At 36.2% G+C, this 16,850-nt stretch overlaps 1 protein-coding gene across 2 annotated transcripts in view; it reads right to left on the minus strand.

The window, feature by feature from the left end:
* GXYLT1 (glucoside xylosyltransferase 1) overlaps positions 1-16,850 on the minus strand; it is a 54,613-nt gene that overhangs the window by 10,261 nt on the left and 27,502 nt on the right. For both annotated transcript variants that reach the window (XM_066368974.1, XM_066368973.1), the window contains 2 exons: positions 9,924-10,047; positions 9,121-9,293 (listed from right to left, as the gene is read on the minus strand). In XM_066368974.1, the coding sequence (XP_066225071.1) occupies positions 9,121-9,293; positions 9,924-10,047 (297 nt within the window). The remainder of the gene's footprint in view (positions 1-9,120; positions 9,294-9,923; positions 10,048-16,850) is intronic.

Here is a 16,850-nt window from a genome sequence, read left to right on the forward strand (position 1 = left end):
GAATTATAGATAAGGGAAGATAAAAACCCTAACCAAAAGCACCATAAAAGGCTGATTAACTTCATTAAGTTGAAAAATAGCAAGTTACAAGAGACCCAAAACAAAAAAATTAATTCAGTATCTGAAATCATTTTAAAAGATTTATTTTTTTTTAAATCAAGTGTAATTTATTACCTTAAAACCATTACTCAGCTTTATAAAGGTACATATTTATAAAAGATCAAATAAATTAACAAGATTTAATTCTTTAATAATGAATTTTCAATGCTCAAAAGGGAACAAAGCAATGGCATTTTTATAAAAATGCCATTTCTTTTCTATCCAGCAAAGTCTCAGAACCCCCAAAAGTACTTTTCTTCATTTTTATCACCTTTTGACAACCCAAGAGAAAGCTCCATTAAAATACTATATTGATTTCTGAAAGCTACATTAAATGAACATCAACACTAAATTTTATAATTCTTCAATAAGTATAGCTGTTTCATGCCACAGTGTTATTACAGTTAAGTATTTTTATTCTCATTCCTATTAATGAGGCTGTAGTAGACCAGAGCTTTTCAGTCACTACGACTGAATAAGAGTAAGAATCCAGCAAAAAGGGGCATCAATTCTTCTCCGGACCCCCATACCTAAACCAAATTAGCACTCCTCTGTTATTTACTTAAGTTTTGTCTTCACATCCATATAAGATTAAGCAGTCTAGCCTAACAGAGAGCAGGCCTACATGAGAGAGAAGTGGTCACATATACTTCTCCCCAGGTGTCAGTGAATTAGCTGCATGCACAGAAAGTTATACTGCTCATTAAGCAAAATCATAAATTCAGTCCTCATTTGATTTACTCATCTTCGTCCCCAACATATTCAGAGATCTGGTTCTACACATCAGGCTAGAGCAGGGGTCTCAAACTCAACTCAGCATGTGGGCCGCAGAGCAAGATCACAGCTGTTCGGCGGGCCGCACTAGGTCTACAAAAGGCAACTGTTAACCAACACTTTTCTCACTGCAGTTGAAAACAAAAAAAAATCAGTACAACAAGCACAATCCGGGCCGCGAGTTTGAGACCCCTGGGCTAGAGGTATCTGAAGTATACTCACCTCCCCTTGTCAAGCCACCTTAATTACACAGAAGGGGACTGTAAGAAAAGAAAAAGGAGAACAGATATCTGGAGCAGGAAAGGGGGAGAGGAAGTATAATTTTTCCCCCAAATCCAATAAAACAAATGCTTAAATAGGCAAACCTCATTTACAAAGGCAACAAGGAAGATAAAATACTTAAGCATAAACTCAAGATATGTTCAAAATCTGTATGAAGAAAACTATAGCCTGACCAGGTGGTGGCACAGTGGATAGAGCGTCGGACTGGGATGCGGAAGGACCCAGGTTCGAGACCCCGAGGTCGCCAGCTTGAGCGCGGGCTCATCTGGCTTGAGCAAAGAGCTCACCAGCTTGGACCCAAGGTCGCTGGCTCCAGCAGGGGGTTACTCGGTCTGCTGAAGGCCCACGGTCAAGGCACATGTGAGAAAGCAATCAATGAACAACTAAGAAGTCGCAACGCGCAACGAGAAACTGATGATTGATGCTTCTCATCTCTCTCCGTTCCTGTCTGTCTGTCCCTGTCTATCTCTGCCTCTTTAAAAAAAAAAAAAAAAAGAAAACTATAAAACATTCCTGAAAAATACAAATGGAAAGACAGATCTTATTAAGTTGTCTCAAAACCATCAAAATGTCAGCAGCCCCTAACAGATATAGCTTAAACACTCCCAATAAAAATACCAACAAGATTTTTACATAAATGAATTGATATTTGTGGGAAAATAAATATATAAGATCTAGGAAAACACTGAGAAGGGCAGCTATGAAGAGGCTGTTGTAGTCCTACCAGACAATAAAACACAGCACAAAGCCCTTATAAGTAAGTTAGTGTGGTATTAGTGCAAAATGAACAGACCAATGAAAGAAAACAGAAAATCAGAAATTACAAATGCAACTTTATATGATTAAGTCACTATCTCAAACTTTGGGTTAAAGATAGACTTTTAAATAAATGGTGTAAGGACAACAAGACTGCCATTTGGAAAAAGATCAAATTAGATCCATTCCTTACCCAATACAAAAGTGTAAATTACAAACTGAGCTAAGAATTAAATGTAATTAAGTAAAATACTACATAGGTGATTTTTTCTATAACCTGAGTGTAGTTAGGAAAAGGCTTCTGAATTATGACTTCTAAAAAGAAATGCTGGAGTAACATCAGAGAAACGGTGCCATGAGGGTGCTCCCGATAATTCCCCTTGAAATTTCAACAAATTCAACAACTAAAGACAGAGAAAAAATCTCAGAAGCACCTGAATATACACACACCAGACAAAGGTATGACTGGGTGAAGAGGTGGCTGAATATATAATCCATTCTGAAGGAAGTAAGACGGAGAACAGGGTATTCCGAGTAGACTGACTTATGAGCTCGGTTACAGAACGAGTTAAATTCGTATCTCAAAGTACCACTGTACATTAAATGTAAATGGATTGAACTCACCAATAGAAAGGCGCAGAGTAGCAAAGTGGATCAAAAAAGAAAAACCAACTATATGCTGCCTCCAAGAAACACATCTAAGCTACAAGGATAAAAACAAATTCAAAGTGAAAGGTTGGAAAACGATTCTCCAAGCAAATAACATCCAAAGAAAAGTAGGTGTAGCCATACTTATATCTAACAATGCTGACTACAAGGCAGCTAAGATAATCAGAGACAAAGATGGTAATTTCATTACAATAAAGGGGACATTAAATCAAGAAGACATAACACTTCTTAATATATATGAACCAAACCAAGGAGCACCAAAGTATATAACACATCTACTATCTGATCTAAAAATAAAAACCAACAAAAATACAATCATACTTGGAGACCTCAAAACACTGCTGACGGCCCTAGATCATTCATCCAAACAGAAAATCAATAAAGAAATAAGGGCCTTAAATGAAACACTAGAAAAACTGGATATGATAGAACATCTACAGGACATTTCATCCCAAAACACCTGAGTATACATTTTTCTCCAATGTACATGGAATATTCTCAAGAACTAATCATATGTTGGGCCACAAAACTACCATCAACAAATTCAGAAAGATTAAAATTATACCAAGCATATTCTCTGACCATAAAGCTTTGAAACTAGAATTCAACTGCAAAAAAGAAGTAAACAAACCCAAAAAAATGTGGAAACTAAACAATATACTTCTAAAAAATGAGTGGGTCAAAGAAGAAATAAAAGCAGAGATCAAAGATACATATAGACAAATGAAAATGACAATACAACATATTAGTATCTCTGAGATGCAGCAAAAGCAGTAATAAGAGGGAAGTTCATATCACTACAGGCTTCTATGAACAAACGAGAGAGCCCAAGTAAACAACTTAAAATCACATCTTAAGAAACTAGAAAAAGAAGAACAAAGACAACCCAAAACCAGCAGAATAAAGAATATAATAAAAATCAGAGCAGAAATAAATGAAACAGAGAACAGAAAAACTATAGAAAAAAATTAATAAAACAAGGAGCTGGTTCTTTGAAAAGATCAACAAAATTGACAAACCCTTGGCAAGATTCACTAAGGAAAAAAGAGAAAGGACTCGTATAAACAAAATCCAAAATGAAAGAGGATAAATCACCACAGATATCATGGATACAAAGAATTATCATAGAATACTATGAAAAACTATATGCCACCAAATTTAACAATCTAGAAGAAATGGATAAATTCTCAGAATAATACAATCTTCCTAGACTGAATCATGATGAAGCAGAAAGCCTAAACAGACCCATAAGCAGGGAGGAAATAGAAACAACTATCAAACACCTCCCCGAAAATAGAAGTCCGGGGTCAGACGGCTATACTAGTGAATGCTATCAAACATTCAAAGAAGACTTGGTTCCTATTCTACTCAAAGCCTTCCAAAAAAGAAGCAGCAACACTTCCAAACACATTTTATGAGGCCAATATAACCCTCACACCAAAACCTGGCAAGGACAACACGAAAAAAGAAAACTACGGACCAATATCTCTAATGAATACAGATGTTAAAATCCTAAACAAAATACTAGCAAATCAAATATAATAACACATTAAAAAATAATTCATCATGATCAAGTGGGATTCATCCCAGAATCACAAAGATGGTTCACCATACATAAAATAGTTAACATAATACACCATATCAACCAAACAAAGAACAAAAACCATATAATCTTATCAATAGATGCAGAAAAGGCATTCGATAAAATACAACATCATTTTATGTTTAAAACTACTCAACAAAATGGGTATACAAGTAAAATATCTCAACATAATAAAGGCCATTTACGACAAATCATCAGCTAACATCATACTAAACAGCAAAAACTGAAGACTTTTCCTCTAAAATCAGGAACAAGACAAGGCTGGCCACTCTCTCTACTCTTATTCAACGTAGTGCTGAAAGTTCTAGCCAGAGCAGTCAGTCAGTCAAGAGAAAGAAATAAAAGGCCGATTCATACTGGGAAAGAAGTAAAGGTTTCACTTTTTGCACATGATATTATTCTGTACATCGAAAACCCCAAAGACTCCACAAAAAGACTATTAGAAACAATAAACCAATACAGTAAGGTTGCAGGATACAAAATTAATATACATTATTGCCTTCCTATATGTCAACAATGAAACATTGTTGAACTCAAAAAAATAATTCTTTTTACGGTTGCAACAACAACAAAAAATACCTAGGAATAAACATAACAAAGAATGTAAAGGACCTATATAATGAAAACTACAAAGCATTAAGGGAAATGAAAAAACATACAATGGAAAAACATTCCTTGTTCTTGGTTAGGAAGAATAAATATAGTAAAAATGACCATATTACCCAAAGTAACATACAAATTTAATGCAATTGCCATCAAAATTCCAATGTCATTTTTTAAAGAGATGGAACAAAAAATCATCAGGTTTATATGGAACTATAAAAAACCCCGAATAGCAAAGTAATCCTAAGGAAAAAGAACAAAGCTGGGGGCATTACAATACCTGAATTCAAATTATATTATAGAGCCACAATAATCAAAACAGCATGGTGTTGGCAGAAAAACAGACATTCAGACCAATGGAAAAAAATAGAGAGCCCAGAAATAAAACCACATATATATGGTCAAATCATCTTTGATAAAGGAGCCAAAAACACACAATGGAGAAAAGAAAGCCTCTTCAATAAATGGTGCTGGAAAAACCAGAGAGCCACATGCAAAAAAAATGAAACTCAACTACAGTTTGTCCCCTTGTACTAAAATTAATTCAAAATGGATCAAAGACCTAAATATAAGACCTGAAACAATAAATTACATAGAAGAAAACATAGGTACTAAACTTATGGACCTTGGGCATAACAAACATTTTATGAATTTAACTCCAAAGGCAAAGGAAGTAAAGGCAAAGATAAATGAATAGGACTACATCAGACTAAGAACCTTTTGCAAAGCACAAGAAACTGACAAGAAAACAAACAGCCAAATAAACAGGAGATGATATTTTCAAACAACAGCTCAGATAAGGGCCTAATATATTCAAAATATACAAAGACCAAAATATACAAAGAACTCACAAAACTCAACAACAAACAAGCAAACAATCCAATAAAAAAATGGGAAGAGGACATGAACAGACACTTCTCCCAGGAAGAAACACAAATCAAGTGGCCAACAGATACATGAAAAGATGCTCATTTTCACTAGCTATTGCAGGCGTCCCCAAACTGCGGCCCCCTGAGGCCATTTATCCAGCCCCCCCTGCACTTCTGGAAGGGGCACCTCTTTCATTGGTGGTCAGTGAGAGGACCACTGTATTTGGCAGCCCTCCACTGGTCTGAGGGACAGTGAACTGGCCCCCTGTGTAAAAAGTTTGGAGACCCCTGTTTAGAGAAATGCAAATCAAAACTACAATGAGTTACCACCTCACCCCTGTTAGATTAGCTATTATCAACAAAACAGGTAATAGCAAATGTTGGAGAGGCTGTGGAGAAAAAGGAACCCTCATTCACTGTTGGTCGGAGTGTCTAGTAGTACAATTATTATGGAAGAAAGTATGGTGGTTCCTCAAAAATTTAAGAATAGAACTATCATATGACCCAGCAATTTCTAGACTGTGTATATACCCCCAAAACTCAAAAACACTGATACGTAAAGATACATGTAGCCCCATGTTCATTGCAGCATTGTTCACAGTGGCCAAGACATGGAAACAACCAAAAAGCCCTTCAATAGATGACTGGATAAAGATGTGGTACATATATTACATACTATGGAATACTACTCAGCCATAAGAAATGATGACATAGGATCATTTACGACAACATGGAAGGACCTTGATAACATTATATGGAGTGAAATAAGTAAATCAGAAAAAAACTAAGAACTGTATAATTCCATACATAGGTGGGACACAAAATTGAGACTCATGGACATGGACAAGAGTGTAGAGGTTACCAGGGGGAGGGGAAGGGAGGAGAGGGAGGGGGTGGGGAGAGGGGTAGGGCATAAAGAAAATCAGATTGAAGGTGACAGAGAACAATTTGACTTTGGGTGATGGGTATACTAAATCACAGATAAAGGACTAATATCCCTAGTAAACAATGAACTTGCAGCCTGGCCTGTGGTGGCACAGTGGATAAAGCATCAAACTGGAATACTGAGGTTGCCAGTTCAAAACCCAGGGCTTGCCCACTCAAGGCTCATATGAAAATCAACCAGTGAACAACTAACATGAAGCAACTATAAGCTGATAATTCTAACTCTATCCCCTTACCCCTTCTCTGTAATATAAATAAATGAAATCTTTAAAAAAAAAAAAATTAAAACAATTGTCAGGGAGGAGATAAGACCAGATCAAAACACCTTCATAGTGAATGGCTGCACCACTTAATACATTCCATTGAAAGGGAAGGGGGGCGGGGGAACAGGCCTCCTGAAAAACTGTGGGCAGGAATGCAAATAAGCCCTTTGCAGGGGAAATAGGCAGTATCTTCAATCCAATAACCCCACTTCAAGAAATTTACCCTGAAGTTCCATCTCCCAATAATACAAGTACACATATGGCATGGTTATATGATACAATGCTGCATTATGATTATTCAAAATGTTGGAAAACTAACAAAATATTCAAACACAAGAGATGAGATGAATAAACTTTGGCACATATACAGAACAAAGTATCATTCAGCTATTTTTTAAAAAGGAATGAAAAAGATCTATATGAAATGCATGCATTTCCAAAATATTTTAAGTTAAAAAAGCAAAATGAAAAAAATATATAAACAGTAAGCTACCTTTTAAGAAAAGAGAAACTGTAAAGCATACATGTATATAAAAAAGACAAAGCAGAAAACAAAATTGGTAACTTATGGAGTGCAGCGGTTGGGATGATGGAGACGGGGAAGGAGTGATAGTTTTGAGTAAACCCTTACACAGTCTGACGTTTTAAATAATATTCCATACATCAAATTAAAGTTAAATCAACAAAGATAGAAGAGAAAAACTTAAAACTAGAAACATACTGAAACAAATAAACCCAATGGTATCTGAAATGAATAAAAACCTCACTCAAAGGGAAGATAAAAGAACTAATCCAAGTAACTTCGAAACACAATATGGAGTGCACAGTCTCATCGGGGGCAATGGAGAAAATAAAAAACTGGAAACAATCCTGAACTCTTCTTAAGAGGTTGGTTTTTTGTGAAAAGAGGAGCAAAGATAATGGTATGAATAAAGCATTTTTCAAATTATTTCAGATGTGCCCATCCAGGTGGTGGCACAGTGAATAGAGCATCAGATTGGGATGCAGAGGACCCAGGTTTGAAATCCCGAGGTTGCCAGCTTGAGCGCAGGCTCATCTGGTTTGAGCAAGGATCACCAACTTGAGCCCAAGGTCGCTGGCTTGAGCAAGGGGTCACTCGCTTCTGCTGTAGCCCCCAAATCAAGACACACATGAGAAAGCAATCAATGAACAACTAAAGTGTTGCAATGAAGAATTGACGCTTCTCATTTCTCTCCCTGTCTGTCTGTCCCTATTTGTCCCTCTCTCTCTCTCTCTGTCACAAAAACAAAACAAAAAAACAAATTATTTCAGATGTACTATAATATTAAGCAAATGCCTTATATTAGGAGCCAAGATACTAACTGTAAAAGGAGGTAAAATACACTGCTCACAATAACCAGGGGATCAGGAACATGCAGATACTCCAGGACTTTAAGCCTTTTGAATAGTGCATTTTCACCAATGAAACAAAATTTGGTTTTGCATCTCATTTGCATAATCAACTTTCTTTGACTTGTTATTTGCTTTTCTGATGCTCTTATTTAATAATAAAAAAAATCAAATGCTTCTTTTTCTATTGCTTCATATTCATTTTGAAATATCCCCTAATTTTTGTGAGCAGTATACAAACAGAGTTGCAAAGGCAAGGAAAGGCCTTGGGGTAATGGCAGTGAAGGCAATGTGTGGATGCATGATTGTGATTATGAGTGTGTATTTATATTTCCAAGCTCTGTTACTGAAAGGGTTAAAAAGTGAAAATGCCTTTGTAGGAATAAGCATGTCTAGTATCCGGAGCCCACCAAAAGGAACCAGAGTTCCTTTGACAAATAAATAGCTCATTTCAGGGCTACAGTAGGAAATGTATATCATGAAGAGATTGGAATAATTTGTTATGACAAATGAGGGACTCAAAATAATGACGGGAGTATGTCAAAGGGCACAAGAGGTAGCTGAAAGGATCTCCCAAATGGCCAAATTTTGAACAACATAAACAAAACAGAATAATGCATAAATCATCAGAAAAAATACATACTGACTTCAAACTAATAATGTAGAGATCAATAAATGAGCAAAAAGGGAAGGGAGAGTGCCAAAGGTATATGTGGGAAAAATGGTTTAGAAAAAAGGATGTACATAGAAAGGGAACCAATGATAACGCAAATGGGGTATAATGTTGACAACATACCCATATACAACAGTAAAGAATATGGAAATTCTTTGTATTATTCTTGCAGTTTTTCTATAGGCTTGCAATTATTTCTACATAAATGCTTACATTTCTCAGTGCTTCATAAATAGCTCTAAATGCTGGTTGCTTATCATCATGATAAACACCTCTGTTACCATGAAGAATAAAGATTCCTCCTTCTTCTGCTTCTTGGCAATTGCTTCCATATATACAATGATCTGGTCGATAATTCCATTGACACGGAAAAACAAAAAGGCTTTCTATGTGAAGAAAGACAAGACAATGAAGCAAATAACCCTAATTCCATAGAATTAACGTTTTCAAAAACTTTAAAAATACAGCTCTGGCCCTTGCTGGTTGGCTCAGTAGATAGCTCACAGGTTCAGCGTATGGACATTCCAGGTTCAATCCCCGGTCAGAGCACACAAGAGAAGTGAATATCTGCTTGTCAGCTTGTCACCCCCTCCATCTTCCCGCCTTCTTTCCCTCATCTACTCCCGTGGCCAGTGGCTCAACTGGTTTGAGCACTGACCCCTGGCCCTGAGGGTAGCTCAGTTGGCAGGCACTAAAAACAGGTCGGCTGATTGGAGCACTGACCCCAGATGGGGTTGCCAGGTGGATCCCAGCCAGGGCACATATGGGAGTCTGTCTCACTATCTCCCCTCCTCTCACTGAAAAAAAAAAAAAAAAAATACAGCTTTCACAGAATAAAATTTAAAGTAGTAAAAAATACTTTTGGCATTTGTCTTTTCCTACTAAATCAATACTCAAGGAAAGTTTTATTCTGTCTTTAATGTAAGCCAAAATCAAATAAATGCTTTCTTCATTTTGACTAAACATTATCTACAATATTTTACAAATGCAAAGAAATAAAGAAATTAAATGATTACCTGGATTATGAAAAAATATGATATTCAAAAGATCTTGATCACCCCATGTGATATTCAGTTTGTACTTTCTGAGCAGTGGCATAAGTATATCTCCCCATTGTAGTCGAACAGCAGTCATATCGTTCTGTTGGTAAACACATTAGAAAGATCCTCAGGCTCCCAGGATCAAGATGGTAGCATAATGACAGTTCCCCATTTTCCCCTTAGCAATCACTCCAGAGCAACAAGAAGAAATACAAATTTCTCTTGTTATAAAATCAAGTGGCTCTAATGTAAACCTAAATGCGAGTAAGGCTGCCCAGCTGGAGTGGGTAAGATAACAAAAGAAGTTACCTGAAGCTGCATGTAGAAGTGATAATATTAATAAAGTTGGGAAATAAATGGAAAAAGGAAGTATGCAATAGTTTAGGCCCTATGGCTGCGATCTCATCTTAAAATACAGAGCATTTTAGTACCTATGTCATATGCCTAGACAGAGTGCCTATGTCTATGTCATAGAGTTCTTAAGGATTAATATATAGTAACAACTATATACATATAACAAATATATAATTGTCACTATATATTTAAAAAGAACTTGAGCCTGACCAGGCGGTGGCGCAGTGGATAGAGCATTGGACTGGGAGGCGAAAGACCCAGGTTCGAGACCCCGAGGCCACCAGTTTGAGCGCGGGCTCATCTGGTTTGAGCAAAAGCTCACCAACGTGGACCCAAGGTCGCTGGCTCGAGCAAGGGTTTACTCGGTCTGCTGAAGGCCCACGGTCAAGGCACATATGAGAAAGCAATCAATGAACAACTAAGGTGTTGCAATGAAAAACTGATGACTGATGCTTCTCATCTCTCTCTGTTTCTGTCTGTCTATCCCTCTTTCTGACTCTGTCTCTGTTAAAAAAAAAAAAAAAAAAGAACTTGAAACAGTACCTGACACAGGGTACATACCCACTTAGCTATCACTATTATTCCCATGATCACCATTATTCTTAGACTGATTGCTAATCTCTTACAATTGGCATTTTAAAGACAGCATTCAAAATTGATATCAAAAATAGCAACTTCGCTGACAAGTTGACTCAATCGGTTAAGAGTGTTGTCCCAAAACAACAAGGTTGCAGGTTCAATCCCCAGTCGGGGCACATATGGGAAGCAGCCAGGAGATGCACGACTCAGTGGAACAACAAATGCTTCCCTTCCTCCTCCCACCTCTCTTTCTTCTTCTCTGTCTCTCTAAAATTCAATGGAAAGTGAACCCTGGCCAGATAGCTCTGGAGTGTCGTCCTGGAGCATGGAGGTTGCCAGTTTGATTCCCCAGTCAGGACACATACAGGAGCAACTTGATGTTCCTGTCCCTCTCTCCCTGCCTCTCTCAGAAAAAATAAAACGGGTACTGAATTTCAGTAGTTGCCTTTTCAGCCTCATAGCTCATTAATTTAAAACACAAAGTCAAATGCGTAAGGAAACAGAATTGAAAGGGTGCTCTGGATTATATGAATCCGGATGAAGGGACAGAGTTGAGTAGTAAGCTTCTCATACCTCTATGAATCTCTTAAACTCTCCACACTTAAACCAGTATTCCTCAAAGTACAGCTTGCAGAATACCAATCAGTGACCTTTTTTTTATGCCTTTTATAAGACCAAGTACAGAAATTAAGAGTAAGATTTAGAAACTTTTATGGGTACTTAACATAATAATCTTGTCTATTTAATCCAATATTTTTCTAGTAACTTATTTACATAATTTTAAAAAAATATTGGCTCATGACAGATGGTAAATTGACAAAACAGATCCTTCTCCAAAGTTTGAAAAACATCATTGTAAAAGTTATTCTAGGAACGCAATAAACTCAGTAAGGTTAAAAACAACCTATCTTTAAAGAAGAGAAAAAAACCTAGAATTCCTGAAATAATATATACATATTTAAACTAAATATGATCTTCTATACACTGTATTGCCTTTATGTGAAGTTTGTCAGAATGCAGTAATCACAGTAATTATAAAATAATCAAAAGTCCCTCCCAAAAGAGTCTGGAAAATGACTGAAACTAATTTTAAGGAAAGAGTAAGAAATTATTTTATTGAAAGGATGTCTCTGAAATAAATTACTGAGCAGGTTAGCAAAATGTTCTTAGGATCTAAAAAGAAAAACATGAATTGCACAAGGACAAAGACCAGCAACACATTCAATATCAAGACTGGTGGACCCACTGTACCATGCCATGTTCAAATCTCTAGTGGGTTCAATCTATGTAAATATAGTAGACAGAGAGATACAGATTTACACACACAAATACAAAAACAAATGCAGGGTGGGGCAAAAGGATGTTTACAGTTGTTCATATGGAAAATAATTCAAGAAGACAAGAATAAATTGTTTTGTATACTCATACCTATAAACCTACTTTTGCCACACCCTGTATATATACATAAATATATCTATTCAAAGAATTAGCAATGAAAGATATATTACAAGGTCCAGTGTAGTCATGGGGGGAAAATTTAAAGGGGGGAAAAATACTTTATAACTACGTAAAAATAAAAATCCCACTAGAAAAACACTGGACAAGAAGCAACAACACTAATGTTATTTGCTGATGATATAACCTAGAATATCCAATACAGCAAATGAAAAAACAATGAGAAATGACTTTAATATCAAGGCATTATATACAAAAGGAGTTCAAATCAATAAAATCAGAAAACACTCAACTAGAGAAAAGGTCCAAGGATATATGGACAAACAGCCATTTACAAATGAGGAAAAGGAAGTGGCTACAAATTGTACAAAATGATTTTTATCTACACTAGTGGCAGTCAGAATAATACAAATGGAAATATATGACACATCTTCCAGCCATTTGACTTCATGTTCACACTAGTACACACAAACAACAAAACCAAGTCATCCATTCTCTACATACTCCACACACATTAACAATGGGATAGATGATGTGTACAAATCAGTCAATTATATATTTACTAAGTAAAAAAAAAGGTAAAGATATATAAAAGGACCCTATAAATAAGTGCTAATGTACATGTGTTATCAGTTTCAAATTACATTTTTAAAAGGGTCTGAAGAATATGATACATATCAAAATTTATGTCATTTGAGCAAAGAAATGAAAGCGGTGTTTAAAGGGGAAACTTGGTTGTTTTTTTTTGGGGGGGGGGGGATAATATTGACGAGTTTTTTTGAGCCAAACCGAGGACATATGCCAGGGAGCAAGATTTCAAATGCTCCTCGAACTTGTTTTTTGACTCTACATACAATGAATTATTTACATTTTTATAAGCATGATTTAGTTTTGTAATTTAAAAAAACACAGGTTGGCAAAAGTAGGTTTATAGTTGTGAGCATGTGAAACACAGTTTATATTCTTGTATTATGATTTATCAATTATATTACTTTCCATATGAACTGCAAACCTACCCCCATATAAAGTTCTAATTTCCCAGTTTTAGCAAACCTACTACCAAAATGCACATTATATTAAGATCAACTAGTTTCATTTTTAGAATTGTATATGATTTTGAAAATACATAGGTTCATTATCAGTCTACCTTATAAATATAAAATTGACAGGTGGCTATTCATACCATATTCCAACAATGCTAGAAACTGAAACTCATCAATTCCCAAAGGTTAGTCTATTAATCTCTGAAAAGTTCTATCCCTTTTGGTAAGATGTCCTTTGATATTCTGTTCTTATGAGATATAGCATATATAACCCAAAACAAGTACTCCGTCACATGCGTATTTCAAATATGAAAAACAACCGTGTCTACTCCATAGTAGTTGTTCTCTTTTCCAATGTTTTCAGTAATTAACTAACAGCCTGGTTTCTAAAACTTTCTCTTTTTTTGACAGAGACAGAGAGAGGAACTGATATAAAGAGATAGGAAAAGAGAGAGATAAGAAGCATCAATTCTTCATTGCAGCTTCTTAGTTGTTCATTGATCGCTTTCTCATATGTGCCTCGACCTTATGTTCTTTGTTTTTTCTCTAATAAATAGAAAAATGCTAAGAACTATCCTAATAAGAATTCAATACTGCATGTACAATACACAAAGTATAAAGTAATAGCTTAACCCATTGTTACAGCACTATCAATCATTATGATGAAGAACAAAAAAAGTAGAATTTTACTATTTTTAATATATATAACTATAATACATCAGGTTAGAACTGAACAGCCATAAATGGTACAGTCAGGGAGACAGCAAAGCAATAAAAATTTAAAACATGGCCATTATCCTAAATGGGCAGTCTTACAGCTTTTCATGAGGTAAGACTATGGGGCAGCATTCACAGCTCCATAAGAAACAATCTGGAAAGTTATTACAAGCAGTTCAGTTATATCACTAGACTTCTAAAATATAAGATCTGTGCCAAAAATTGTAAAATTAGGAAAAAACAAGGCAATGCTTGCTACAGATATAGCCTGAAAAGCAAACAGGAAAACAAGGAAAGCTTATGAAAGAGGAATTAAAAACTCAATAAATTTTGTAGAAGCATCTAAGCAACCGTAAATGTAATATTTGAAAACAAAGCAAATTTGCACTGTTCCCACTAATGAAGAATAGAGCTATCTGGAACATAGAGATAGTAGGTATGAAGCAAATAATTCCTACTGAATTAATGTACAATCATACCTCTCTTTTTTTTTTTCTCCATTAAGTCATTAATGCACAGAAGAAAGCTAAAGTTTGAAAGTTTAGAAATTATTTCAACTTCCGTATCTACATCTCTGGCTGGTTTAAAACACACCACAGACAAAAAGAAAAGGGGAAGGGGAGAAACTGTTAAAGTATTTGAGTGGCATTTAAATAAGTAAAGAATTCAGTTAGAGGCCCTGGCCGGTTGGCTCAGTGGTAGAGCATCGGCCTAGCGTGCGGAGGACCCGGGTTCGATTCCCGGCCAGGGCACACAGGAGAAGCGCCCATTTGCTTCTCCACCCCTCCGCCGCACTTTCCTCTCTGTCTCTCTCTTCCCCTCCCGCAGCCAAGGCTCCATTGGAGCAAAGATGGCCCGGGCGCTGGGGATGGCTCTGTGGCCTCTGCCCCAGGCGCTAGAGTGGCTCTGGTCGCAATATGGCGACGCCCAGGATGGGCAGAGCATCGCCCCCTGGTGGGCAGAGCGTCGCCCCATGGTGGGCGTGCCGGGTGGATCCCGGTCGGGCGCATGCGGGAGTCTGTCTGACTGTCTCTCCCCGTTTCCAGCTTCAGAAGAATGAAAAAGAAAAAAAAAAAAAAAAAAAAAAAAAAAAAAAGAATTCAGTTAGAAATAATCATAGATTTGCACTATAGAGCTGTATTTTGAAATTTTTTAAAAATCAAACAATGGTGCGACACTAAGTTATCTCTAAGGTTCTTTGCAACACTAAAGTTCTTATAATTCTGTGAATTTCAAATAAAGGGTTACTGAGAAGTCATATTATTCCTCAGCAGATAATCTTACAGCACCATCTTCTGGTATAATATTACTGTGCATAGGAAAGGAAGAAAACTCATAGTTTCACATCTTAGTAAAATTTATGGTACGTGAAATTTTAAAACTCAAGATAGATCGACAAATTGAGTAACTGAAAAAAGATGTTCACTGTTAAGCAAGAACACAAGCTACACCAATAATTTGCATTAAAGAATGTATTCAATTGTGGGAAATAAAAGTAAAATGAAATCAAGGATTTTAGAAAGGTTCAGAAAATGAAAAAACTTTATTAAAAAAAGAAAACAGATTTATTAGATCTATAGAAGATAAGAGTAGATAAGAACAAAAAAGTAGAATTTTTACTATTTTTAATATATATAACTATAATACATCAGGTTAGAACTGAACAGATTTAAGTCAGACACGCAGAAAGGAGTAATAAATGACAAATTTAGAAACCACAAGAAAAATATCTGACAAAATATATGTATATATACATATATATATACTCAAATCATATAGGACATAATACCTCTTTTTTTCTTTTTTTTACAGAGACAGAGAGAGAGTCAGATAGGGACAGACAGGAACGGAGAGATGAGAAGCATCAATTATCAGTTTCTCATTGCACATTGTGATACCTTAGTGGGCTTAGTTGTTCACTGATTGCTTTCTCATATGTGCCTTGACTGTGGGCCTTCAGCAGACCGAGTAATCCTGGCTCGAGCCAGCGACCTTGGGTCCAAGCTGGTGAGCTTTTGCTAAAACCAGATGAGCCCACGCTCAAGCTGGCGACTTCGGGGTTTCGAACCTGGGTCCTCAGCATCCCAGTCCAATGCTCTATCCACTGTGCCACCGCCTGGTCAGGCAGGACATAACACCTCTTAATGTTTACTTCAGTCCTAACTAGATGCAAAGGGATAAACAGTAAGTCTAGATGGATAGGTGTTTCAAAAGTCACTGTTTTTTAGCTAACATTTAAGTGCTTACTATGTAGTATGCTCTATATGTACATCTACTATGCGTTAGCCACTATTTTAGCTAATTTCATCCTCAAAAAAGCCTATGACATAGGTACAGTTATCTTATCATCCTCATTTCACAAATGAGAAAACTAAACCCCACAGATGTTCAGAACTTACACAAGGTCCTACAGTTTGAACCAAGCCAGCAAGCTCCAGTCTTAAATTCTGAACCACAAGTCTGTGTTTTCCCAAGATGTAGCATAGTCTAGAAAAGATTCAAGTATTCTATGGTGGCACAACCACGAAATCACAACTTCTGCCTGAATAACAATCTAAGAAGCTGGTGCTCGCTATAGCACATTATCTTACTTCACTGTAATGCCATCTGGTTTGAGCACTATAAAGCTCTAATCAACAGAATAGTAAGAACACACATTTCTTCAATTATTTTAGATAAATGGAAAAATTCTGAATAATTCAATCTAGTTTTTAATAAAGCAAAATTAAATCATACACCAAACAATTTGGAGGGA

This window comes from Saccopteryx leptura, chromosome 2 (assembly GCF_036850995.1).
Source record: "Saccopteryx leptura isolate mSacLep1 chromosome 2, mSacLep1_pri_phased_curated, whole genome shotgun sequence".
Lineage (NCBI taxonomy): Eukaryota > Metazoa > Chordata > Mammalia > Chiroptera > Emballonuridae > Saccopteryx > Saccopteryx leptura.